The sequence below is a fragment of the Heptranchias perlo genome, chromosome 8 (assembly GCF_035084215.1).
Source record: "Heptranchias perlo isolate sHepPer1 chromosome 8, sHepPer1.hap1, whole genome shotgun sequence".
NCBI classification, from domain to species: domain Eukaryota; kingdom Metazoa; phylum Chordata; class Chondrichthyes; order Hexanchiformes; family Hexanchidae; genus Heptranchias; species Heptranchias perlo.
This window is the reverse complement of record NC_090332.1, coordinates 13347515-13375435: the sequence shown is the minus strand read 5'-3', so window position 1 is coordinate 13375435 and position 27921 is coordinate 13347515. Positions and strand designations below refer to the sequence as shown.

Genomic DNA, 27921 nt, shown 5'->3' with positions numbered 1-27921 from the left:
GCCTCCTGGTGCTGAAGACAGTCAAATTGTGAAACGTTAACTTATTTAGGAATATACTTCATTTTTATTGTCTTTCCATTTATCATTTTCCTCCCTCTTTAGGTCCCCCTACACAATGCACCAATACCCTCTTGTAGATACCTTCTTGGGTTTAGGTCACTCCTGTAAGCGGTCTGAGCCTCTTACTTTTATTGTCCTCTATCTACTTGGAATGAAAGCATAACCCGGGGGTGCAACAATAGTACCTCCTTGCGACCTGAACAAGATATTTGTGTCTTTTACGTGTGTACTTTTTCAATCACTCTGAAGATGAATCAGGGAACCTTAGGAGATGAGGCCAGATACTAATCATTGAGCTGTTTTATTTCACAGCAGCTGCATATACAGAGCAACCGTTATCAGATTCACTTATTTAATTAGTTCAACATGTCTTCATGTAATAATACAAAAATATTGACAACGCTACCCTTCCCTGCATCAGTGGATCGCCTTGCTTGGCTTAAACAAAATAATTTCCAAATGCCCCCAGTATAGTATCCTTCTCCTAGCCTTTTGCTGGGCTTCGCAGCTTTGCAGTGCTCTGTTTCAAAAGCCTGACTGCCTGTCTGTGTCCCTGTCTATCTCTTGTCTCTCTCATATGAATACAGATACGAAAAGGGATCCAAGATTTTCCAGTACAGTTTGTGTGAGCTGTTTTTTGATTGTTGAGATAGGTTAACGAGTGGCTTATTTACAGGGATACAGCGTTAAAGCTGACTCATTAGAATCTTAACTACTTTTCAATTCAACACCTTTTTAACTTGTGTGAGTACACTATGCTTTTAAAAACCCAACATTAAAGTTAACTCTCTCCAAAACTTTTTTGTGGAAAAATGGTCAAAATGTTATGAAACATAACGCCCACTTCCCAGTGAAAAGTGCAAGTGGAAGGGCCTAGAGGAGGATACGGAGGCAAGGTCAAGGACGGATTTATAAACAAGGACAAGGAATTTGGGTTCAATATGTTGGGGTGATGGGTCAGTGGGACTTAGTGCAAACGGAGTGCAGGCAGCAGTTTTGGACAAGTTGAAGTTTGTATAAGGTGAAGATTGGGAGACCAAAAAGGAGGGTGTTGGAGAAGTCGAGTTGGACATTGGTTGTCAAATGTATAGCTTTTGTTTAAAGCCTTAAATTAAAAAGGAAAAGTCCTAAATGAGATTTGCAAATTACTTGATTGTGCCCATATTTTGTTAGCGTTTCTGAGGCTGTGATATGGAAACGTGATGTTACTTTGCTCAGTCTCAGACACTTATTGCTGATGATGTGGAGATGCCGGTGATAGACTGGGGTGGACAAATGTAAGGAGTCGCACAACACCAGGTTATAGTCCAACAGCTTTATTTGAAATCACAAGCTTTCGGAGCTTTGCTCCTTCGTCAGGTGAAGTAACCTGGTGTTGTGCGACTCCTTACTTATTGCTGAGACTTGTGCTTTCAATAATCAGGAAGCCAACCAGTATATGATAAGTCGATTTTTTAAAAACTATAAATGATCTTTTAGATAATTTATGCTGCAAGATTTTACCCATAAATACTCATGGGTAAGACGACTGGGGACTTGAATAATGACTCCTAACAATGGCTTAAAGTTCATTCAGTGAATAGCTGAATCATAAAACCCCTGAAAATCCAAGGTGTGATCCTGTACTGGGTTACATGACCTCACTAAGGGAACTGCATTTGGCCTCAGGCTAAGGGGGGGTCGTCCAGGGGTTTCCCATCCTGGATTACTGCCCAGCAAGAAGTACGTAGGTGCTGGGTGAGCATTAGATTGGGGTTGGGTGTGGTTGAATAGGCTGCCGACAATCACTGCGAGGCCCTTCATGAAGGTCACTTGTGCGAGGTACCAGAGGGCGACTGACACCCGTGGAAATGTGCCCCATCAAATGGTCAGCAGCTTCAGGAAAGATTGGTGGGGGGAAAAAAGCATGGAAGGGGAAAAGGCCAAAGGTTATGATTTTTTTTTATTCGTTCATGGGATGTGGGCGTTGCTGGCGAGGCCAGCATTTATTGCCCATCCCTAATTGTCCTTGAGAAGGTGGTGGTGAGCCATCTTCTTGAACCGCTACAGTCCGTGTGGTGAAGGTTCTCCCACAATGCTGTTAGGTAGGGAGTTCCAGGATTTTGACCCAGTGACGATGAAGGAACGGCGATATATTTCCAAGTCGGGATGGTGTGTGACTTGGGGGGGAAAGTGCAGGTGGTGGTGTTCCCATGTGCCTGCTGCCTTTGTCCTTCTAAGTGGTAGAGGTCGCGGGTTTGGGAGGTGCTGTCGAAGAAGCCTTGGCGAGTTGCTGCAGTGCATCCTGTGGATGGTACACACTGCAGCCACAGTGCGCCAGTGATGAAGGGAGTGAATGTTTAGGGTGGTGGATGGGGTGCCAATCAAGCGGGCTACTTTGTCCTGGATGGTGTCAAGCTTCTTGAGTGTTGTTGGAGCTGCACTCATCCAGGCAAGTGGTGATGGGGTGTTACTTGAAAAATATAGAAATAGAATAACTGCTCAGTTGCAGTCAAGATTTCACATCAATGGAAAATTAACTTTGTACTTGTAAGAAAATTAATTTGCTAAAATTGCTTCTGTCCCCTCTGTGCATCGAAACAGCAAGTGAGCTCTTTTTTTATATTGGTGGAAATAGTGAAGTCGCTCTGTACTTTTCTTTTGTCAATGCATCAGGTAAATATTGACTGAATCTCCATGGAAACCTGAGGTTTTTTTTCTTCTGAACAGCCTACATGCAGCTTTAATGAAATTCTCAGATACTGCATCCCTCTCTTCAACCTGTCATTCGAATACAAGCAAGCATAGGGAAAGCATGTTGTTTGATAACGGATTCGAGGAGGTGATGAAATACTAAGAATAGATTGATTCTAGACTGTGGGAACCAATTCATAGATACAAACACAATGACATCATGGTTTTCTGAAAGAGACAGATGCTGTTGTTGTGTGAGAGACCAACCTCCCACTGATTCTTAAAAAGGGACGATACAATTTTGTTTTTTGGGAAGGGAGCAAAGGATGTGGAATGTTTAGTACCTATACTAACCTATATGTAATGTTTACATAACTAGTTTTTAAAAAGTATAGGTAAATGGGTTGGGAGTAGTATTTTCAATAAAGAATACTGCGCCCATCTAAGTAAGTATGTTGTATCCATGGAATTGCACTTTGTAGGACTAAACCTTAAAGTGTTAGCTTATTATTACCCCCTGCCCTCTTGTTTTGTCAGACCACAGAGCTGCTCAGCTGATGTTAAAGATGAGACCCATCAGTGAGCTCCCCATAGGGAGCAAAATGGATCCGCATCCTTTCTTGGCGTCAAGGCTAACTGGAAAGAGACTTGAGCTATGAAGCTTCAGTCCTAGCCAACTCAAAAGGGGTGCTGATATTCTCATTTATATTGAAAGTTCCCCTCTCTTCGCCCCCTCCCTTCCACCACCTTTGCACTTTATAACACCACTAAACATTTCCCATCAGTTACTGGTGCTTCTGTTTAGTGCTGTTGCATTAAATTTGTAGTAATGGTGGCACTTGATTAATTTTACTGTGTGAATGTCGTCATGCCTCACACCGAGATTGCAGGAGTGCGTGTTGCCACAACCAAAAAGACCCGAAGCTGCATTTTAAAACATGAACAGAGTACAATTCCCATTTTTTTACGTTGAATGTCAGTTAAGCAGTTAGTATTTATCCTTTGTTAGGGCCTCTTAGCTCATGAATTTTTAAATTGTACTTGCTTTTCTGAACAATACAATTGTGTTCTGCTTTATTTTTCACATCACATCTGGATAGTTGCAGATTAAAATTACATTATAACTTTTTTGGAAGGTCTTGGATCTAATTGGAGCTTTGATAGAGAATAACCCTATGTTCTTAACCCAAAGAATGTAGTGAAATCTGAGATTTATTCCCTGTGAGCCAAGTGTACGTAGATTTGTCAGCAAGTTATACAACTCCATTGATAAGTACGAAAGCTCTGTGGCTTTATTATTTTGTGCTAAGGTGCTTTTTATATTAAAAGGACTGTTGCAATTAAGGTTTTTTCCCAACACTTTACTTATGTTCCCAGCTAGACTACAGTTTCCATGAGCAGACCGTGAACTAAACCTGCATCTTTCTTTTTGGCTGGATGTTTTTTTTTTATTCGTTCATGGGATGTGGGCGTCGCTGGCGAGGCCAGCATTTATTGCCCATCCCTAATTGCCCTTGAGAAGGTGGTGGTGAGCCGCCTTCTTGAACCGCTACAGACTAGCACTGCCCAGGCCTAACAAATAACTCTGACTCACTTATTTGAGAACTCGTGGGATGCATGCCTCCGCTCACTTGGTCCTCTTGCACCATTTTCTATTTCAAAGAGCGGCGAGGCAACCTGTCCTCTAACAGATTACCAGGAGGTAGCTGGGTAAATTCAGCTTCCATCTCTCTCGCGCTCTCTCTCTCTCTCTCTCTCTCTCTCGCCTCTACATGATGACTCCTTCAGACCATGCTATCTTATGGAGGGGGATTGGGCTCCTCTGCTATCATCACATTCTGCTGGGGCTGAATCAAGGATCATTCTGCCAGATCTACTTCCACCTCATGGACATTTATGGAAATAACTACCCATTGGCATGATCTGTAAGGCTGCAAATCAGAGTAATGTTAATGTTTGCATTTAACAATCATGGAATGTTCACACTTTGGCAAGTGTTTCTTAGCAGCTGAACACCCTGCACCCCTTTAAAGGCCCCACCTTTTCCTCCTTGTTTGCAGTACTTGGTCAGTCTTCAGTGCTGTGTAGAGATACCAAGAACGGAGATAAAAGTTACATAGCTTGTAGGATCCTTTTCTTTCTTCAGATTGAAGCATCCTCCATACACTTTGCTCTCATCCCGGTCATTCCAAACCCTCCCAGGGAACAGGCGTGATAGGTCTTGGTCTTTTTTCCTCAGTTCCTGAACCCTTATATGCTTGCCTTTTATATGTCAATTGTGTGGGAAAGGTCACGTGGACAATATTCCCAAGTTGACCTTTGTGATCATTCCCTGAATAGTTTACAAGAAGGTTGTAATGTAAAAGGGTTAATGTTTGGGCAGAAAGGGGACAGTGGTTTTTATAATTCAACACAATTTTCTTTGTTCCCCCATTAATCTATTACATTACAGACACATGGACAATTTCAGTGCATTTTTTTTTATAAATTGGAATTTCTGCTATGTCGCGTACAAAGAAATTGATGTTTTCCTGCGTCTCGAATTAAAGCATGCCACCGTTGCCAGATACTTTGTAGAGATTGAGTCGGTGGTATTTAAAAATAAGTATTTTACAAAAATTTGGAATGCAAACTTGCAGCTTTTCAAAAAAAAAAGTATTTGAAATTTGTTTCTAATTCTACGCTTAATGTACCCTTGCCCCACCTGAAGGCTCTGTCCTGAATTATTTTGAAATACAGTGAAACCTGTACAAAGGGACACTTGCAAAAAAGGGGCACTGATTGACAGTCCCAAATAATTTACTGTACATACAATGACCATTTTGAAAATAGGGACAGCTGCAAATAAAATATACCTGATGCAAGTCCCTTAGGTATCCCTAATTTACAGGTTTCACTGTAGATGTGTGAGTCACCACCTAGCCTAGCCGTTCAACCTCATTTAGCTCTTCTTTGGTATAGTGATGGTCAACCAGTTGTGTGCTACCTGGATCAGCTTGCAGGTTGCCAGAAATTTGAGGCAGCAATCCCAAACAACTTGACTTTGTTTTTCCAGTTTTACTTCCTCCTCTCCTGAAGATGATGATTCGTGATCAAGATTTTTACAGAGAAACAGTCTTGGCTGTGAGATGCAATCCCCAGAACACCAGTAGAAATCCCAGAACATCCTGCATTCTCTTGTAATAAAAATGGAATTTGACTTATTCAGTCACTGTAAGTCAGTGACCTTGTTCATGAGACATGTATGAGTCAGTGTTCAGATATTCACCAATAAATCCAACAGGGAATTCAAGAGAAACTTCTTTACCCAGAAAGTGGTTGGAATGTGGAACTCGCTACCACAAGGAGTAGTTGAGGCGATTAGCATAGATGCATTTAAGGGGAAGCTAGATAAGTACATGAGGGAGAAAGGAATAGAAGGATATGCTGATAGGGTTAGATGAAGAAGGGTTGGAGGAGACTCGTGTGGAGCATAAATGGCGGCATAGAGCAGTTGGGCCGAATGGCCTGTTTCTGTGCTATAGATTCTATGTAACTGGCAAAATATGAAATTAATTTCAATACTTCAGAATGAATTGTACATATTTTAAGAAGCCATTGACTGATCTGAGCAATCAGCATGTATTGTGTTTTTGTTGTTTCCCCTATTGGTTTTTGTGTCTCCTGAAACTACATTTTTAGGTAGAATATAAGTTGGTATATCAGAGTGCAGGCTGCAGATATCTTCAGTATCTCATTTTCCAAATATTCAGCTATGCCTTAGCTCTTATGTAAGGAACGGTTAGTTATTTATCGAAATTAACTTGGATTTATTGATGCCCAGAGACAGTTAAACAGAGTTCACTCTAATCTATGATTCATATTTCACTGTTTGTGCCAAATGCCATAAATACACTAAATACTGGGGAATAGCTCCATCTCTTTCAACCTGTCAAGATGCATAGTATTTCTGGATTATTTCTTCCCCCGGCTTGTGCAGGTTTTGATTTGCAGTCCTTGACCCGTGGAATCTATCGAAGGTTGTTGTATTACAGGGCTGTCGTATATATCCCAGTGTATATTTTCACCCTTCAGCAGTTGGACCAATTGTCTACTGTCAATAAGAGCAATTTCTTCTTGGTCATCTTCAATTTTTGTGTATGGACTTGAATGGCAATTTTTTAATATTAAAAAAAATGCAAAATTTCTGTCCTGAAGATGTTGGGGCACAGTTGCACTATAGGTTTCAAACTGAGGTTCCCAGACTCGAGGGGGTCCACAATTTTTGTATTTTTCTGTATTTGTTGACTTACTGGCATGTTAATTCTGTTGCTGCACGCTACTAAAAAAAAAATGATTTCCTAATGTTTTCCTCTGGATAGCTGACAACTGCCTTTTGGATATTAGTTCAGAAAGTCCCCGGAATATGTCAATATCTGCAGGAGTCCCCTACACATAAAAGTCTGAAAAGCATTGCAGTTGCACAGATGCTGGAAGCCCTCCAATACCTCACCCGAGGGGCCATTCTTCATCCGTAAAACAGTCGATGCAGGCGGGAGCATCACAGCTGAGCCCAATCCTGTCACCATCCTATGTCTGCTCATGTATGCATTCAAGCAGGAACCCAATAGATAATAAGCCTGGAAGGCTGGCTAATTTCCAACCTGCCAGGTCAATTCAAATGCTCCATGAAGTGCATTAGCTAAGATTAGCTAATTGAACGCAGACCAGATATCAGACCTGGGTGCTTCCTGGTTCACATGCTCAGTATTACGCCAAATGTGTATTGATTTATTGAGCTATCAGGGATGCTCCATTACCATTTTTATGTAAAATCTACATTGAGTTCCACCTCCCCTCTCCCTTCCAATAAGTCAGATTCCCAGTAGATACAGTAGACTTTGGTACAAAGGCTACTGCACTTGGCTGACATGCTTTATTGTTGGAGTTTTTCTTTGGATAAAAACTTTCTTTTGCTTCCCTCCGAACTATGCTTTGGCTGCGGAGGGAAGCAAAAAGTTTATTTTATTCTCAGCCATCCATAATACTTGATTCCAAAGTAGATTTGTGATTACAAAAGTACTTTTCAGCAAATCCTGTTCCGCAGTTTTCTTTGATTCTTTTTAACCGAGCATTTTGTTTTATTTTTCCACTTCTTCATTCCAGATCTTCACACTGTAGTCTAGCTTAACAGGTCCAGGGAAACCATGTGCACATGAAAATGTTGTCATGACTTTGCAGATAGATGGTGCTACACGTTGTCTTCTACTCTTATAAATCTCAGCATTGCTCCAATTTGCTTTTCCTCAGTTAAGGATTCTTTGCTCCTCATATCAGACCTCTCAACGCCAAAAAAATTGAGGCATAGTTTTGAGCATCTCTACAGAAATAGATTAGATTAGATAGACAAAGCATCAAACATTTTCATTCTGTTAATAAATCTGGCATGATGCCGAGGACTTGACATCAACACTGGGACTCACAGGTTTCAGATAGACAAATGGATGGTTCAATGCATTTGACACTGTTACTATCTTGCAGAAAAAAAGGCCAGAGGGCAGGTTAAAGGTCATTTCACCCATTCCAGAGCTATTTCCAGGACAACTCTGGATCAGGTTCCAATTGATAACACATGTGTGGCTGTCACATGGAACAATACTCACGCATCATTGCTGTCCAGGTTTAACTGCAGCATATGACAACCACTTCGGCAGATCAGTCCTGACACCCAGCATTATGACTGCTCTGCAGGGGCTTCCTCTCTCCTAAAGCTGAAGGATATTGAATGAAGAAGAAAGATACGTCACCTACTTGGTGGGATTTTCTTTATTCTTCAGATGTTATGCATTCTTGCACCATAATCCACACATCCATTCTCACAGTTGTTGCAGAGTATTGTTTTACAAAGAGGGTGGGTTTTGTGTTAAGTGATTAGCTAGTTGCTATTTAACTTCAGATCAAAGCAAATCGGCGCAATGTTGCCGATTTATACATAGGTGGTACCACAAATGGTCTCCCATCTACAATATGACATCTTCACGTGTGTACTCAGCACTTAGATTGCTGTGAACCTACCAAGCTAGGCTATACTCCTATAGTGTGCAGAATATGGAAATAATTTAAAGATGACTGTAACTGGGTGATAATAAAATTTTCTTGCACATTGCCTTCACTTTCCATTTTTTTATTTTCTAATGTTGTGACTCATTCTTTAACATCTTGATAAATATACCTTGCTTTGGTTACTGTTAATCTCATTACCAGTCCTGGTATTGGAGGACTATGGAGTAGGACTGGAGGGGCTTGGGCTTTTCAGCCTTGGCGTCTTTTAAATTTTGAAGTGAGACGCCTCCAATTCTGGCCTCTTGCACATCCCTGATTTTAATCGCTGCACCATTGGTGGCCGTGCCTTCAGCTGCCTAGGCCCCAAGCTCTGGAATTCCCTCCCGAAACCTCTCCGCCTCTCTACCTCTCTCTCCTCCTTTAAGACACTCCTTAAATTCTACCTCTTTGACCAAGCTTTTGTTCACCTGTCCTTATGTGGCTCGGTGTTAAATTTTGTTTGATAACGCTGCTGTGAAGCGCCTTGGGACGTTTACTACGTTAAAGGCGCTATATAAATGCAACTCGTTGTTGTTGCAACTGGCTGAAAACACAAACACGTATACACGCAAACATATCTTCATGCACATAGACACACAGATGCTAAAAAATCACTACATGTCTAGTTGTTGATGTTTCAGACATGTAACCATTCATCCTCTGACAATTGAGTCATAGAAATTATAGCACATGAGGCCATTCAGTCTGCGCCAGGGCTAGCTCTTCAATTGGAGCTACCTACTCTAATTCAATTTCTCTGCTCTGTATCCTTTTATATTTTTCCTTTTCAAATTCCCTTTTAAATGTTATTGTAGTATCTACCTCAATAGCCACTTGTGGTAAATGATTCCATGTACCAGTAATCTTTGTGGAATAAATTCTAGCCTCTCCTTTCATTCTTTTAGTGATGATCCTGTCTGTGCCCCCATGTAACGGATTCGCCAACCAGCAGAAACACTCTTTCATTACTTCCCCGCTCAAAATCTTTCATAATTTTGAAAACCCTTTTTATAGCCCCCCCCACCCCCTTAATCTTTGCTATTCGTGTGAATAAGCCTCAATTTTTAAAGCTTTTTTTTATAACTATAATCTCTCATTCTTGATAGAAGTTTCACTAAAATGCTATGATTTTAATACCCTTCCTATAATGAGGTGACCAAAATTACACACAATATTCCAATGTCTGTACAAATTTAACAGCACTCCTTGTTTTTACGTTTAAGGCCTCAAGATATAAAACTTAGAATCCCATTTGTCTTTTTTATTGCCTTTTCTACCTGTATTCCCACTTTTAAAGATCTATGTATCTGGAACCCTAGATCGTACTGTCCCTTTTAGTGTTAACTTCCTTTTGCTGTTCTTTTTCCGCAGTGTACTGCTTCGCATTTCTTTGTATCTAACTGCTACTTCAGTGGTTGAACACATCATTAATTGTTGCTTATTTTTAAAATTTTGTTTCAACAGCACGGATTTTCAGAAGAACAACCCTGTTCATAAGCTGACTGAAGAGGAGCTGTTGGCATTCACCTCAGTAAGTACTGCAATCCCTTGTTGTTTCTCCTTTCAGGCTGCGTGCCCTCTTCACTTGAGATTCTTCCTGAACAAACAGTGGCTGAAACTTTTCCAGCCCTTTTCCACATTATGTTTCCCTGTTGGGTGGATCCCCTAATTTACTAGAGTTGGTGGAATCTGAAAAATGTATGTGAGCCGAAAGTCTGAGCAGTGCACGGACAAAAACCGTAAAGAAATAATTATTTTGTAAGGAAATCAGTGCTGCTTTTGCAAATTGACATTTGTAGGCAGTGGAAGTCATTGTCTCAATTTATAATGCTTCATTTCTTTGGTTGTAGATTGAGAGGAATAAAATTATTGTTTATTTTTTTTTAAAAGGCTTTGTTCTAGACTGAGATGAGGCCAGCTCTCTCCATCGGACACGTGTCTCAATTGTTCCTTTTCTCAGTGTTATTAGTGGTTATCATGGGAGATTATTTCTATCCTACAAAACAAACATTGGTTTCATGTTCTAGGAAAGATCTCATGACCCCAATTTCAAGGTCTCATGAGTCATACAGTGTGGCGCATGAAGTTACTCTTTGTCCTAGGATTCTAGCCTCAGATGTTTATCTATTTTTCATTTTTATTATATTGTAACTTGGGGGAGGGTATAAAAGAAATCTTCAGAAGTGGCAAGTCTGAAGAATATTCCAGAAGTTAAAAGAACAAAAGAATTTTTAGAATAGGTTTGTTTTCTCCTTCAGGATATAAAATGTTTTTCATTTTCATAATCTAATAGTATTTAATAGTATTGCATACAGCGAAGATGGCAGGTGCCCTGCTCCAAGACCTCTCCTATTGTCACTTTACAAAGGCCATTAGGAGGCAAGTGACATGACGACTATTCCTCCAGTTTTTCTCGCTCCACAACAGTGTGGTTGAGATCAGGAACTCAGTTGAGTGGGACTTTGAACTTGGCTCTCCTGTGGCACTGCATATTGGTGATTCTGTGCACTGTATCTCATTAACCTCCTCCAGCCCTACAACCCTCAGAGATCTCTGAGCCCCTCCAATTCTGGCCTCTTGAGCAGCCCCAATTTTCTTTCCTCCACCATTGGCGGTCGTGCCTTCAGCTGCTTAGGCTCTATGCTTTGGAATTCCCTCCCTAACCCTTTCCGCCTCTCTACCTCTCTCTCGCCTCCTTTTAAGAGGCTCCTTAAAACGTACCCCCTGTCCTAATATCTCCTTATTTGGCTCGGTGTCAAATTTTGATTGATAATGCTCTTGTGAAGCGCCTTGGGACGTTTTACTACGTTAAACGCACTATATAAATGCAAGTTGTTGTTCCATCACATATTCTAAGAATAACCTTTTTAGATACTGTACTGTCTACATTTATTTTGTATTAGGTTGGGTAGAAGTGTATATATCTTGTTTTTTATAATCATTAAAGGAATTGAACAAGTATGGTGTAAAGCCCTTAAGTTTATTTTTTTTGCTTGCAAGTAAGAAAATGGACTTTTATAGGATTGGCATGACAATGTCCTTGGTGATGTGTCCTTCCTGAACATCTCTCATCATGACTGTTTTTGCTAGTCTGAGAGTGCTGCACTTGATGTCATGGACAGTGTCAAAACTGAAAACTGCCAGGGCTGTCCCAGACATTGTGTAATCACTCAAAAAGGTTGCCGGGAGGGCAAGGAACGTTTAAACGTGCACTTTAAATGCACCTAATAATATGTGTTGTCGCTTCTATAATACGATCAACTTTAAAAAAAAGATTAAGAAACGATGGTGAAGCGCAAAACCATAACTTATTTTTCATTCTCACTAATGAACAGTGCTGTCGATTTTGCAACTTAACGCATTTTTTATACAATAGGTTAAATAGGAAATTGTAAAGGGGTGGGAGTGACATCAGCAAAATGATTGGAGTGAAATGGGGTGAGGTTCAGATGATTCTCTAAACCATGAGAGCAAAACTCTATTCCTATGCCTGTCTGTTATTTAGTAGTGTTATTTTTATCGCAGTAATTAAATCTGACCTGTTGATGAGTGGAAGGCCATTCCTTCCCCTAACCCCCTCCCCCCATGCCCCATCTCCAAATGTTATAGGTGGCATCAATGATAAAGATGTGCTTTTCATGTAACATTGCAGTGGAGGAGAGGCAATCCTATTTATTTATGGAGACACAACATATTGGAGCTCAAATGCACTGCACCACACAGGGTTAAGATGTTGGTTTGGTTTTGTTATTTTAACTTGTGCCACTGTGGAGCCATGTCGAATGGAGCCCAGCCTCTCTCTTGCCATGGGAAGGAAGGCAATATTGGAGGCTTACATCATCCTAAGAGGTGCTCTTCTGCATGTACTAGCAGCTGATCACAGAGCAGTCATGGTGGAGGCATGAGCCCAGATTTTCTGATTGGCAGTACAGTACTAGTTACAGCCCAGGCTCTTGGCTAAGGAATCTGTGTAGAATAAGGAGACTACCAGATGGGCATGATGCAATGTAGAAAACAAAATGCCAGATGAAAACCAAATATCAGTTTATATGTTCATAGTTTTCATTACACAGACCATTTCTTTTAAGATCCAATGTTTTTCGTGTAATATAGGCTTACGCTGTTGAAATCTGTTATGGTGGCACTCAAAGTAAGAGGGTGTATGTGTAGGAAGAGGTTTGATGTAATTTAAGCCCTGAGGACCATGAATGCTGTGAGAGAGGCAGAGAATCAAATTTCAGCATCATAAATGTATTGAAAACCAGCTTCCATTAATTTTATTGTTTTGCTATGCTTATGAACATGTCAAACTATGTGTTTGCAGTATTACCCATGGGGATAAATTGTAAATTTTTCATATTCATCCCTGCCACGTAGGCAGTGTGTGGAATAGCTTTCTGAATAAGGTAGTGGAGGCAAAAACCCTAGAATCATTTAAAAAATCTGTACTATGATCAGAGGGACTGGAGGGTCCTTCTGAAAGGATGGGCAAATGACTGTCCTTGTTTGTATCAGCCTTACAATCTTTGGAAAGTGCTTTATACTCTGGTGCTGTTTCTGGTCTGCTTGCGTTGTTTTTATGGTACTGGTTCCACAATATTTTTTGATTATATAGCATTGCCCTTTTGTGTCTCATGCCATTCATGGTCAGGTCAGCTGGATAAAATTCTCAATGATTTATAAATCTGCTTTATTGTTAGTGGTGTCTGGAAATGTCCTTGACAGTGTGATTAATTTTGAGTCTTTCATTGGAGGAGCATTCGTTCCGTTACAAATAAAACGTTCAAAAAAGCTAATTTAGCAGCATAAAACGCTCATACTCAATTTGCACAAATTCATCTTTAAATACGGTGCATTTGTGTATTTATAATTCGGAAAACATTTTGCATACATCACCGGCTCCCTTTTTTGAAATGGTGATAAAATTTGACACGGCAGAAATTGGGGTCAGATGTGCAAAGTATTTATTAAAATTTCCTGGCATGGAGAATTGAACTGCAAGACAAATATCATGTCTCTTCGACTATTGTCAAACAAATACAAACCGTACATATTCTTGGCAGACATTTTATTGCTTGGTGGGCTCAACCTTATAACTATCGTAAATGAAAAGCCATGATCAAAGCATCTGCCCTGAGGCAGATAAGCTACTTCGCTTTGAGGAGGGAAAAGCGGTCATTTCTGAGAAACTGTCCCACTGTGATGAACCTTGAGGGACAAAACTGAATGTTCTCGTACTTAAATGACATTTCACCAACTTAATGGAAGGGTTATGTCCTCTGACCTGCTCTCATTTTCCTAACCAAAACGTTTAAAACAGACAGTTACATAAATTGTCTATTTAAATACAGACTCGTACAGCAGTGAAGAGTAGAATCATAGAATCGTAGTAACTTGCTAAAGTAAGAGTATTAAAGAGTTACATACTAAAGCAAATTTTAGGACAGAATAAGGAGAAGTTGAATAAGGAGAAACACTCAGAACTATGGGGGTGTGGGGGGTGGTGAGGAACTGAAAAGTAAGTTAAGTAAAGTCACTATGAAAGTGCTCTGTTTAGTTGCATGAAGCTTCCACAGATGCCTCCACAAGCAAAGACAAAATGGATGGTGCCTTCTGTGTACTACACAGTTGTTAGTTTTAGTTCCCACTGTTTGTGTTTTTCTCCTTAATCTTGAATGCTGCATTGCTCAAATGTCTTCACTCCCAGTTGAACAGCTATGTGTCATTTCATGTGGTCAGTTACCACTTTATCCCGTCCATCAATGTTGTTGGAACAATGGAACAGGTTCGACTTCAGGGTAACTTCATGATGATTCTTCTGATCAGTTAGCCAGTCTTCACTATAGAGGTCTTGCTTTGTTCTTCTGTCTTCACACATTCTGATCATGTTTTTCTCAGTTGTGTCTTGATCGGAGTAGACTTGATACCATGAACCACTGTGCAAGTGATTATCTCAGTGTTTGGGATGTCGCCCTTACATTTTACGTTCAGGATGGCATGAAGCCACACAAAGTAGAACTTAGACAGTACATGTTTCACAATTGTAAAATACAGTGGAGATGACTACATTTTCCAATATTTCATTTGTGCATTAGTTTTAACGAATGTTGCTTGTAAACATATTAGCTAATGCACAGACAAAAATATCTCAATATTTTTTGTTAAAGTTACGTTCACAAAACAAAGTAGATATATGGGGAAAAGGGAAGTAGGAGACTATATAAACCAAGAAATGTAGAACTATGGAAAAGGGATTAAAGGAAAACCAGAATACTGGAAACTTAAAATAAGAACAGGAAAGTTTGGAATTGTACCGAAGCTCAGTTAGCAGCTGAAAGAAAAATGTGGTTAATGTTTTGGATGGAATTCATTCAGTTCCAGCATTTTACAATTTTTTTGTTTAAAAAGAGAAATGGATAAAAATGCAAAAGAGAACTTGAGCAGTATTTAAAGAAGTCAATTAGTAACAAAAGCAAAATAAGGGAATTTAAAAAGAAAAATTAAGAATAGAAATAGGAGAAGATAATGCCGTGACTTGTCATACTGCTCTTTTATCTCAAATACCGGAATTTGAATCTAACCCAGACTGGTGATATGAACATCTCTGTTGGCTATAACGATGTTATGAAAAATGAACTTGGTGAATTTTAACCAGTTCTAAGACTGAGTGAGCCTACAGCAACAGAAAAACTACCCATCATTTGGCAAAAGATTATTAAGTCTCACTGTAGATGCCACAATAATGGCTGATGGTAGATTTGGAAATGTTACATTGGTTCAGTAGTGGTGCTTTTCTGAAGTTGAAGTTAAGCTACATTTTTAAGGCAGAGTGAAAGGAGCTTTGCTCAGCGTCTGGTGATGCTGTTAGGACTTGGGAGTGCTTGAAAAGGTGGAGCACCACTTCATTCTCCATCATTGATGCCCCTCAGCATGTTGAGCACAGAAAATGGCCTAAATTTGTAACAAAGAAAGACTTGCATTTATACAGCGCCTTTCACGACTTCAGGATGTCCCAAAGCACTTTACAGCCAATGAAGTAATTTTGGAAGTTTAGTCACTGTTGTAGATGTGGGGAAACGCAGCAGCCAATTTGCAGAGTCCTTAAGAGGTGTACCTACATCTCTAGTGCTTAATAAATGGTTGCTTTCCAGATATATCTAACCCACTGTCACGAGTGAGGTGTATTGAATAATGTCACTTCAATCATGCCATTGAAGATAAAATAGTTACACACAACCTCTGGTTTGCTCTGAAACTCTGAAAAGCACTGCAACTGCAGGGACATTCACATGGCATATAAGCATTTCCGTATACATAGTGGTGCTCCAAGTCTTGGAAAATACCAGACATCAAGTCACTGCACGTACATTACATGACTAATGCATATTTCCTAACACAAGAAGTTGAGCTTGTCTTTGAATGTAGTTATAGATTTTTGTAATGTCTATATTTATGGGGTTTTAGATTCCATGTTGGTTCCTAGCCGTTGGTTAGGTCTTCATGGACTTGACGCTGTTGGAGGTGCATCGAATTTGACTACTACTCTACCTGATATTTAATGCAGCTAGGTGTGTACTTCAAGACTGAAAATCTGGGTTTATATTTCTGGTAAGGTGTGTGTTGTAAAATGAACAGTTAGGAGCAGTAAGATTCCTTCACTCTTATCGGACTTTAGGTCATGTTAATGGCACTTTTTCCTTTTTTGGTTTTCCTTTTAAATTTCCCCTTAGTCCTTGTCTTCAGACGTCAATGACCAACATTGGGGTGTGGTTCCAAGAACAGTGTTTGCACTGTTGTCAAATGTGTGAGTCTGAATACTTAGCATCAACAGCCTCATGGGGGCCATCAAAGCTGAGTCTGAGGCTCCCCCCATGCACTTTCAGCAGGGATGCGATGGAGATTGCTAGTTGGTTCCAGTGTCCCCAAGTTATGAAGGAGAAAAATCAGCCAGTGTTTCTGCTGTTGATCACTGCACAGTGATCACTGCTGGAAAGTGTATTAGGTGAGAACAGGATTGACTAAAATGACCAAGTGGAGCAACCAGACATGTACATATTTGGTGGGTTTTTGTTTTCTTACACGTTGTCATGTCATAAAGAAAGGCTTGTATTTATATAGTACTTTATCACATCTCTCTGAAACATCTCATAAAGTGCTTCATGTACAATGAATAACTTTAAAGTGCAGTCAAGGTTGTTATTATAGTCAAGCACATCTGCCATTTTTACACAGCAAGATCCCACAAACAGCAATGAAATGAATGAACAATTAATCTGTTTTAGGTGGTAGTGTTTGAGGGAGTAACTTTGCCAAAGGTAGCAGCAGAACACCCTGCTTTTCTTCAAACAGGGCTATGGATTCTTTAACATTCAACTGAAATCCTGGAACCATTGTACAGGGCCTTAGTTTAATATGTCATTTGAAGGATGGCAACTCCAACAATGCAGCACTTCCTCAGTACTGCATTCATTGTGCCTTTAACATAGTAAAATGTCCCAAGGCGCTTCACAGCAGCATTATCAAACAAAATTTGACACCAAGCCACATAAGGAGATATTAGGACAGGAAGCTAAGTCAAAGAAGTAGGTTTTAAGGATGGTCTTAAAGGAGGATAGGGAGGCGGAGAGGTTTAGGAAGGGACCACCAGAGATTAGGGCCTAGGCAGCTGAAGGCGTGAAGCGATTAAAATCGGGAATATGCATGAAGCCAGAATTGGAGGAACGCAGAGATCTCGGAGGGTTGTAAGGCTGGAGGAGGTCACTGGGATAGGGAGGGGCGAGGCTATGGAGGGATTTGAACGCAAGGATGAGAATTTTAAAATCGAGGCATTGCCGGACCAGGAGCCAGTGTAGGTCAGTGAGCACAGGGGTGATGCGGGACTTGGTGGGAGTTAGGATACGGGCATCAGAGTTTTGGATGAGCTCAAGTTTACGCAGGATGGTAGGAAGGAGGCCAGCCAGGAGAGCATCGCAGTAGTCAGAATGCTGCCACTAAGCCAACCTTGCCACTAGCGCGTTGCTGTAAGACTGGAGAAAATGCCATCTTTGCAGTGTGTTCTGAAGCTGTTGTGTGCGTGAGCAGGCATCTTATCAGCCTACACGTAGGTGCTGAAATCTGCAGGCTGGTTAGATGGTTGTCCTGCACACAGCGCAGGCCCACTTCGCTGTTTGAAAAGTATATTTAGCTTTCCAGTAGGAACTGCATCTATGTGACCACCTCTCTTTAAGGAAAAAATATCTGTGCTTTCATGTCTGTTATAAATGGAAAATCTAAACTGCTTCTATCATCACAACATCTTTCGATGGAGCACAATGTGCTTTTCCCAAGGTATACACTCGAGATTTTGTTTAGAAAAGTTGACCGTGGCCTTCTTTGTTTTCACCAAAAAATGGACTAAGAGAAATTGGACAGTGGTATTCTGAAGTAAAAAGGGGGAAATGCACAATAGGTCAGATCAGCATCTGAAAGAGAAAGGTGGGTTAATGTTTGGATTGTAACCTTTCATCAGGCCTGAACCATTAGCCCATTTTTCTTTGAGGCTGATCAACCTGCTCCAGGTTTCCAGCAGTTTTTTGTTACCATAATATACGCCTTTCTCTATGTTGATGGAATCTTACAGCACAGAAGGAGACCATTTGGCCCGTTGTGCTTGTGCCAGCTCTTTGAAAGAGCTATCCAATTAGTCCCACTCCCCTGCTCTTTCCTCATAGCCCTACAGTTTTTTCCATTTCAAGTATGTATCCAATTCCCTTTGAAAGTTATTATTGAATCTGCTTTCACCATGCTTTTTGGTAGTGCATTCCAGATCATAACAACTCACTATGGGAAAAAAAAAATGTCCTCATCCCCCCCCCCACGTTGCTTGGAAGGAGATTCTGGTACCAACTCTCTGCCTTGCAAGGGTTCATGCATTTCAGCCGACCAATCTGCTCGGAAGGGAGGTAAGCGAGTCTCTGCTGTCAACTTGGTTCCAAGACAATATGCCTGGCGATAGGAGAATAGAACCGAGTCAATCCTCTGTGGGAGACGTGGTCATCTCAGAGGTGAGAGTGCAATCTTGCCTCCGAGTCAGAAATTCTGGGTTCAATCCCAACTGCAAAGACTTGAGCGCATAATCTAAGCTGGCACTCGAGAGCAGTACTGAAAGAGATGCTGTCTATTGGATGAGAATATACCGAGGCTCTATCTACCCTCTCAGGTGGACATAAAAATCCCCATTATTTGAAGAAAAGCAGGGATACTCTTCTGGTGTCCTGGCCACATTTACCCCTAAACCAACACCACTGCAGCAGATAATTTGGTCATTTATCTCATTGCTGTTTGTGGGACATTGCTATGTGCAAATTGGCTGCCACATTTGCTTACTTTACAACAGCAACTTCACTTCATTTACTGTGAAGCACTTTGGGATGTCCTGAGGACATGAAATGCATTATTATACAAATGCAGGTATTTTTTTTCATTTGATACCTGAGTCAGGCAGCTCTGCATTATTCTATAGTGCTGTTCAAAATTTATCAAGTACCCTGGCTCATTATGTGCCCTGGGGATAGACTTATCACTGGGATTCTTACCACGCAGACTCAGATAACCCTGCAAACCAATGTCCTAATGGGTAGGGCTTTTCTATCTATTCAAGCAGCATAAAGTATATCAATGTTCTGTGATGGTTACCTGCATTATTTTAGCTAGATAACCTCCAGCACTAATCCTGCAAGTGCTATGGGGTCCCCAAGGCTTGCCTCCATCAACCTATGCAGAAGCTCTTTGGACTTGGGTAAGTAGGGCATGTCCCTCTAGGGGAGAGGGAGTGCACTCCATATCAGGCAAACAGAAATTCTGTGGCATTCTCAGTCACTTGACTTGGAAATTCTTAAGCATGGTGATGGGTTTCCATATGTGTCAGATACCTGCCTGACAGAATGTATCAAATGGTTTTTGGAACAGGGAAAAAAAATCAAATGTATGTTTTAGCAGTACTAAGTCAACAACAATTGCAGACTAATGGTTAATAAGGGCCTATTAAAAGAGTAGTAGAAGTAGGGATAAAAAGATAATAAGCAAGCACTTGCATGTGTTGGTGTTCAGCCGTTGTAAGATCTCCAGTTTGTATAATGTACCTGCAGCTAGCTGTTTTATTGAACTGTCTTTATCTGTTACTGATCACGCCCAGGATGATTGCCTGTATAGCTCAATCAGGAGAACTCGCGAATCCCAAGCTCATAGCCATGAGTTCAGTTCCCAGGACTGCCTGTCATTTATGCCTGTGAGCCTCTGAGTTTTGTTGGCTGTCAGCCTCTCAAGCTTGAACAAAGCAACCTCACTACCACATGCCACTTGAGTCTTACAGGGTGGAGAAACTGGCAATGCATCCAGCTTGAATCACTGCTGTCCGCTTGACAATCAGTGTGCCATTGCTTTGCTCTCTTGTTCTCCCAACTCATGGGGGTTGTGTCCTGGAGTCAGTCTGCAAGGGAGGGCAGGCAATCTGTTGCCGTACTGATTTGGCTCAAGCAAAATGCTGCGCTTAACTGGTTTGATTTAACCCTTTAAATTACAGCAGATCTGTCACCAGTGTTAACTAGCTATGTAGAATATGTATTAAAAATTAATCGATTTACGGTTTTCATGGTAGCTGTCCTGGCGTGATTTATTTTTCAATGAATTCCTCCTGATGAGTTCTGCAATTGTAAAAACATTCCGCATAATCCCTTGAGCCAATCTATGAGTGTAAGATGTCTGGCGATTTATAGTCGAAGTTGTAAAGGTATCACAGGATTGCATCATGACAGCAGTAAATTGGTGCCCTTAACCCTCAGAGTACAAAATAGTCTCTTTTGGCTCATTATTGATCTAAACTGGAGCGTGCAAATCATCAATCAAAATGTAACTTTTAATATTATAGAAACAACCTCAATAGGTGATTGAATAATTTTCTTCCAAACTTTAAATGGCCCCCAGTGTTCACTGAAGCTAACGTTGTAGCTGCATTTGTGGTGTGTGTGACTGCAGTGTCTTAGGAAAGTCAGTGAAGAGTTTGCAAGGAGGGCCATACTGTCCGTTTGAATGGTTTCAGTGTTAAAGGTGGTTTCAGGGACAGTGAATGGATTAGCAAAGCATCTTATATTGATTAAATGGAAATACTTGGTTCTCTTTAAATCAAACTGCACTTATCAATGACTCCGAGTGTGCTGTAAGTGATGCCCTATACTTCATTCTGTACTGAATTCTGGCTTAGTGTTTCTCTATCTTCATCCAGACATACCACCCACATGTGGTCACTGATTCCTTTCTGACCCATGGAAAAACAATAGGAATTAAAGTCAATAATATTAGTCACTGAGGACCAGCTGGCATTACAACTCTGACTGCTCTTTCATATGGTCCTCAATACAGGCCAGACTGATGGGATGAAAATGCCTTGTCTCCACTGGCTGTAAGGACCCGATGTGAAATGAGTTCTGGTAAATCCTTGTGGTTGTGAGCTTACAGCACAGGACTACCAATAATTAAGCACTTAATTGGCACTGAGTTGCCAGTCTCTTTCATGTGCTGTTATACTGTCAGTCAGTCAAGTGGGAACACTCCCAAGTTTCCACTGCTGTTTAGTTTCCAGCTTTATTGTGACCTGTGAGAACCCCTTCCAGTTCACTGTTCATGGATGGTCTACTGTTGAATTATGAGAATTGGGTTGCAGTGAAACAGCAGATGGTTTCTTGACATTGGTTTTTGCCCCACAGTATTTGGCGACTAGAATTACAGTGTCACAGCAGTGATGTCATGCATGACATCATCACCTTATTGCAGCATTCCAGTGAAGTGCACAGCGCTGGTCAACAGAGCATGAAAGTTTGGGTAATGTGGGACACAACTGGATTTGTGCCTAATTATTTGATTCCCAAAGCAATGTAAACATGGCTTTAGAGAAGAGACCAGAAGGATGGTTGGAATGAGAAATTGAATATTCAATCCAGTGCAGCAGGGGCTGCTATTCCAAGGCTGGCTTGTGTTAGAGTAGAGTTGGGGCAACTTTATTCTGCGACTTTTCTGAATTGCAGTTGACCATATAATGCTTAATGCTGACACGGTGTAAAAAGTAGGAAGAATGGTTCCATACTCCAGCACTGACATCCCTCATTCCCCCCCCTCCTTCCTTCACCACCTCTACCACCACCTGATTTTCTTCCTGTTACTCTCATCTCTGAAGGTAGAGGGGTCTAGTTTCAGAGGCACTGTTAATCCTGCAGTACATTGCCCAAGTAACCATTTTTTATGTCTGAGCCTACACCATGGTTTCTCATTATATTCAGACAAGCTCCACTTATCCATCGATATTACCAAGATCCGTGTAGGACTCTTACCTCAATCAAATTTTTGGCGGTTCAGTACAAGTATCTCTCTTATTTTCTCCTAGTATCTATGTTACTAGGATTTTGCTTGGCTTGATGCTCCCTTCATCCCCACCGTTGAATAAGCAACCAGCGTCAACTGCTCATATGTGAAGAGTGACCACTTGGGCGAGTACTACTGGGCTGTGGTGCTGTGCACCAGCATCAGGAGAAAAAGGGGAAAAGAAAAAACACGTCCACGTGTGGCAATAGTGCAAGCAAGTGAACATGATAGCGGTAATGGTGTCACAAGTGTAAACATTATACATAGCTTTGTGGTCGGACTGATTTAGGAGAAAACGAACATCATGGGGAATATATGACTGGCAACAGAAAGTGGTGTGGGTGTGATTGGATAAGCAGTTCACTCTTTTGCTAATTTAAGTAGAAAGAGCGGAAGAACGTGACTGACTTGAGTTACTGGAAAAGTAGTGGGTGAACATATGTGAGGAAGTGCTGCAACTGTAAGGCTAGTGGTCTGGACGGTATCCCCATCTTGGGCTTGGCAGCAACCTTTTTTCAGATATTATTGGTTACTGATCCAAAGATTATACTCCAGCTGAGAAAATACTTCACATTTTATAGAACCTTTGGACTGTTTTCAGTATGATTGCGCATGGCTGAGTGTGCCATTTATGTGTATACATAACCACTGATCATTTACAAAGGTTGTACGGACATTTTAGTCCCATGTATTAGCAAACACCAGTGGTTCTTCCCCCTCCCACACCCCATAGCCCAATGAACTACTGAACTATAAGCTGTAGTGTAAGGGCATGATAGTGTGGTGGTTATCGTACTGGACTAGCAATCTAGAGATCATGAGTTCAAATTCTATCGTAGCAAGCTGTAAATCAGGAAAACCAGGCATGAAAGCTGCTGGATTGTACCCTGCAGGTTGACTCTTAATGCCCCCTGAAGTAGCTTAGCAAGCCATTTGGGCAACCATGAATGGGCAATAAATATGATCTTGCCTGTATGTCCCACATCCCAAGAATTAAAAAAAAGTGACTTTTAAACTTACGAGCAATATTAACTTGAACACATTGAGCATAATTTGCAGACTAATTTTTTTGAGCAGTGTCAGTCCTCGGGAATGGGATAGTTTTGCCACCGGTGTCAGCAGGAAGCAGTCTCAGGTCAGATATAGGATAGGCTAGTTTCAGAGTAAAACTCTCTACATTTGCCCAGCAAATATCACCAACTGCAACAAAATGAGTGTTTCTTCTTCCTAAACCTGTTGTCATGGTATTTCCTAAGCAAGATTGTCAGTTTGCTTGGAGTTATTTGTGGGTTTTGTACTGCAGGGCAGAGTTCGCAAGGAGCTGCATTGGCATTGCCCAAACCTCATGTAGCACCTTTACTACATGAGTACACAGAGAGAGAAGACTTTCATCCCATGGGTCTATACTGCTTTTAAGACCAGGTCCCAGAAGTAACAGGACAGTATGCAAACCTAGTAAGCCACTCCATCACTTTCATTGTGCATAACTTGGCATTGTAGACAAAACGTCCCCAATAGAATGGGGAGCATGCAGTAATGAGAGGTAATAAATATACAGAAAAGTAATTTTGTACAAAACACAGATACGAGTAGACTAACTGAACCTTGCAGATAAGCAGCACTTTCAGTTTGTCTGCTGCTCTGCTCACACATGCAGTGATGGGTAAACCGGGGTCACTAAAATAGCTTTGGCTGTAGGTAATGTTTTTGTTGTCTACAGGAGCTGTTACACTGGCACCAAATCAGTAAAATACAGTGTCTAAAGCCAAGTTATTCTTTATTGTAGATCCCAAGGCACACAATGAGCTCATGCGCGCTCCCTTACATTTATCCCCTTCCGGGCATTTCAAACTGAGCAAAACTCGAGCCACTCCCAGTTCCATAGTTTCATATATAAACAGTAAGTAAAGTTGGCTTTAAACTGGCTCTGCATTTAATTTTAGTTAATCAACACTTGGCTGCAGGCAGAACCGTACTCATTAATTCAGGTGAGTTACCCTCAAATATTGATGAACAGAAAATCAAGATAATTTTTTTTGCTCACACTTCAGTCCTTTCTTGCTGCTTTTTAAACAGTGGTTAAGATCTTTGGACCTGCTGAATGATACTTCTTGGGTATCATCTTTATCAGCAATCTCTATTTGAATGCAACAGCAAGACGAATTAAAATAGATATAGAGTTACTTCAACCTTGTGCTGCACAGACCTTTTTCCTCCTCGAGTTATCATTAGAACCATAATCCGATCAGTGCACGCATCCATGTCTTGTCAACAGAGCATAGCTGAAGTTCCTTCTCTCAATCTTAATTTTGTTAGTGCAAATTGTGCCAACATTGTCAATGCAGTGTGAGGATCAAAGACCTCAACAAATTAATAAATGGAATAGAAGCAAAGTGATACAGTAAAATTAATGATAGGGGTCTATACATGAAATAACAGAAATCGATTGGTTAACCTAAAGATAATGTGATGTTAAGCTAGTAATTACAGAGTGTTCCCTCTCTAGCATTGTGGGTCAGCACACCATACTTTTAGATCTGGGACACAGGATAGAAAATCAGTAGGACAAAAATCTCCTCTCTGTTGGCTATAAAGATCCACTCTGAAATGAATGTAGACTTGGCGCTGTTCCTAATGTGTTCCGACCTATTATACAAAACTGACCATAGTTCAACATGGTTTGGCACTAAACTGACAGTATCACTAAGGCCATTAGGATGGCTGCTATGGGAAGTTGAAAATAAAATCAGTTGTGCGATAAGAGTGCTCTTGTTGGGTGGAGTAAACTTTTGACATCATCGCTCACATATTCCATGGACAGGACCACTCTTTGTTTAAATGTGGTGTTCCAGTGGAGCCTGTGTAATGCCATCTACATATTGATCTTTTCCCCTTCCTGTGTGAGGGAAATGTACGCCCAAAGAGATACTCTTGCATCATTGGACAGCTTTCAGTATACTGTGTATATTTTTGTGCCATTATAGCTTTAAATGATTGCAGCTGTGCATAGTAGCAAGTGAAACACGCGCAGCGATGCAAAAATATATATAAATTGCACAAGCAGAACCATAACTGACAGAAAGTAAATCCTATGGTGTGACCCATTTTCCAATAAACCCTGTGGTTCTTATTAGACTTAGTTTGGTTTAGGATGTTTTCTGATCCATTATTGATGGATTCTTTTACATTCACAGACTAACCATTATCCCAAATACACTTGAACCGCTTTAATGTGGGAATTTCTTTCAGTGTTCTAAAGGATGTTGGGAGTACATGACGAATGCTGCTGACTTCCCTGTGAACAAAATTAGCTCTGCAAAAGATGGGAGTCCCTTTGTGCTCGGAATAACAGGATGTGTGGGAAGCTATCTCTTTGTCTCAAGCACTGTTAACTCTACCCTGTTTCCTCAGGCAGTTCTTTTTTACCTTTAAATGTGTATTCAGCTCATTCCAACAGTTCTACCCATTTTTTTAATGCTCTATCGTAAAGTTTTTTTAAAAACTGGTTAGAAAATTTGACTGTATTAGAAGACCGGCACATTGAAATTCCCAATAGACTAGCCAAGTGAGACCGATCACAAGTAAATCGTATTTAGAAACACTTTTGTATAAACTTAGCACATTTGGGTGGTCCTTTGAAAGCGTTGACGACATTGTATTCCCCCTGGGTCTGGGTGTCTACCAGTTATTTCAAGTTAGTTGGCATAGTAACCTGAAGTCAATATTGGTTTACTCCATTATTGGAAGTCATGCGTGTTCCTTATCGCCAGTTGATTTTTTAAAAAATGTTATTTTCCCCCTTTGATTTTCTTCTCTTACTCTGTCTCTCCTGACCCTAGTGAGTTATGTTGAAGATATAGTACAACGGGCAGCTGCAGCTGTCTGGTACTTCACCCTTGTAGCCATTCTTTGTGTGTGAGATGGGCGTTGAGCATTGGTAGGCTATTTAATTATAGATATACATCCTGCCTCTGCTAAAGTTTACTGTCCAACAACAACTTGCATTTATATAGTGCCTTTAACGTGGCAAAACATCCCAAGGTGCTTCACAGGAGCGTTATCAAACAAAATTTTAATACCGAGCCACATAAGGAGATATTAGGGCAGCTTTGTCAAAGATGTAGGTTTTAAGGAGCGTCTTAAAGGAGGAGGAGAGAGGGTTAGGGAGGAAGTTCCAGAGTTTAGGGCCTAGGCAGCTGAAATGAACCCCCACTTAAGAACTGAGGAACCTTTTCAGAAGGTGGCTGATGGCCTGAAACGACAGCTCGAACTCTTAGACTCAAACCCTCACTGAGAAGGAGTAAGGAACCTCTATACCACTGGGTTGATTTGTTTACACTATAACGTTCCTCTTTGGTGAAGAAAGAGAAGCTCCTATGGGTTACTTTGTTTAGTACTTTAAAGGGTAAAAGGGCAATATACAGATTTATCATTCTGGTCAGTTCATTGAAACTAGACGTTACAGTTTGCCAAATCCATACATGGCACACCAGGAACAAGATCCAATTTTGCTCACATAATGAAGAGAATCAGTTCTCTATAAAGCTCATATTGCCTATAAAATAGATTTGTGAGGAATTGTAACTTCTCTATGTAAGAGAACCAACATTGTCCCAGGTTATTCTCCCTAAACAGATTAGATCTTATTAGGTAAAACAAAGATCTGGTAAGATTTAGGTCTATTTCACCAAAGCAAAAAAAGCTTGAGATTTGAATGTTTCGAAAGTTGACAATGGGGGTTTGAATTTGTGTTACCCGTATGTTGATTCTATTTTCACAAATTTACTTTCAGGGACAGTCAATGGAACGAGAGTCAACTTTTTGACACAGAGAACAACTCTTTTTATTCTTAATACTCTGCCATAATTGGAATTAAATGAATATTTTGTTTTGAAAATAAGCACCAAACACTAAAATAGTCTTAAGAGTCAGTGTTTAATTTTGTAACTTTTCCATTTATCAAATTTTAATTCTGAACGCAGCAGTTTTTAAAAAAAATCTTGTATATAAATATTTTTTTGTGTTTCAGTATATACTGTCTCAGCCAAAGTTCTGGGCCATTCAGGTAACCACCCTAATGTTGAGGACAAAACTGGAAAAGGGTAGTTCCCGTCGGATTGAACGTGCAATGATGCAGACTCAGGTAGGATGTTGTTTCTACTGTGGTTACAATTGTTTGTTAGCTTTATGTACAACATGAGAATAGGGACAGGGTGTGTGTCAGCACATCTCTCTATCTGTCTGGAGTGGAAGGGAAATTGGCAAGTTGTTAAAATGTCCAGTTTGTACTAAGCGACATCCTCTTGAGCAGTGACCTGGGGCTGTAGATCCTGTGGATGATCTGTACTGTTAACAGGAGGACATCCTGCTTCTATGAATGACCATGCCCATTCACCCCACCCAACCTGAGTCATGTCAGGAAAACTGCCGACCCCATTGTCCCTTAAAGTGACAAGTGCCACTCATAGAAGCTTAGGAAGTTAATGTGGGCACACTTTCACTTGAACATTTTTCACCAAGTGATTCAGTGGGTTGATGTTACCTCAGGAGAAGCCTAGCATTGAAAATAAGTGTTAGTACGTCATCAGAGTCCAGATTCTAGAGACCAAGTGGGGAGATATGTGAGTGAGGCACAGATACTGCTGCCTTTGAAGCTTATTATCACAGCAAGTAATATGTCTGCATAGTAGAAGAACTTGCATTTATGTAGCATCT

The 27921-nt window shown here is 40.7% G+C and overlaps 1 protein-coding gene across 2 annotated transcripts in view; it reads left to right on the top strand.

The window, feature by feature from the left end:
• Positions 1–27921, top strand: part of ttc27 (tetratricopeptide repeat domain 27) — a 152427-nt gene that overhangs the window by 43151 nt on the left and 81355 nt on the right. For both annotated transcript variants that reach the window (XM_067988686.1, XM_067988685.1), the window contains exons 9-10: positions 10279–10345; positions 27236–27349. In XM_067988686.1, coding sequence (XP_067844787.1) covers positions 10279–10345; positions 27236–27349 — 181 coding nt within the window. The remainder of the gene's footprint in view (positions 1–10278; positions 10346–27235; positions 27350–27921) is intronic.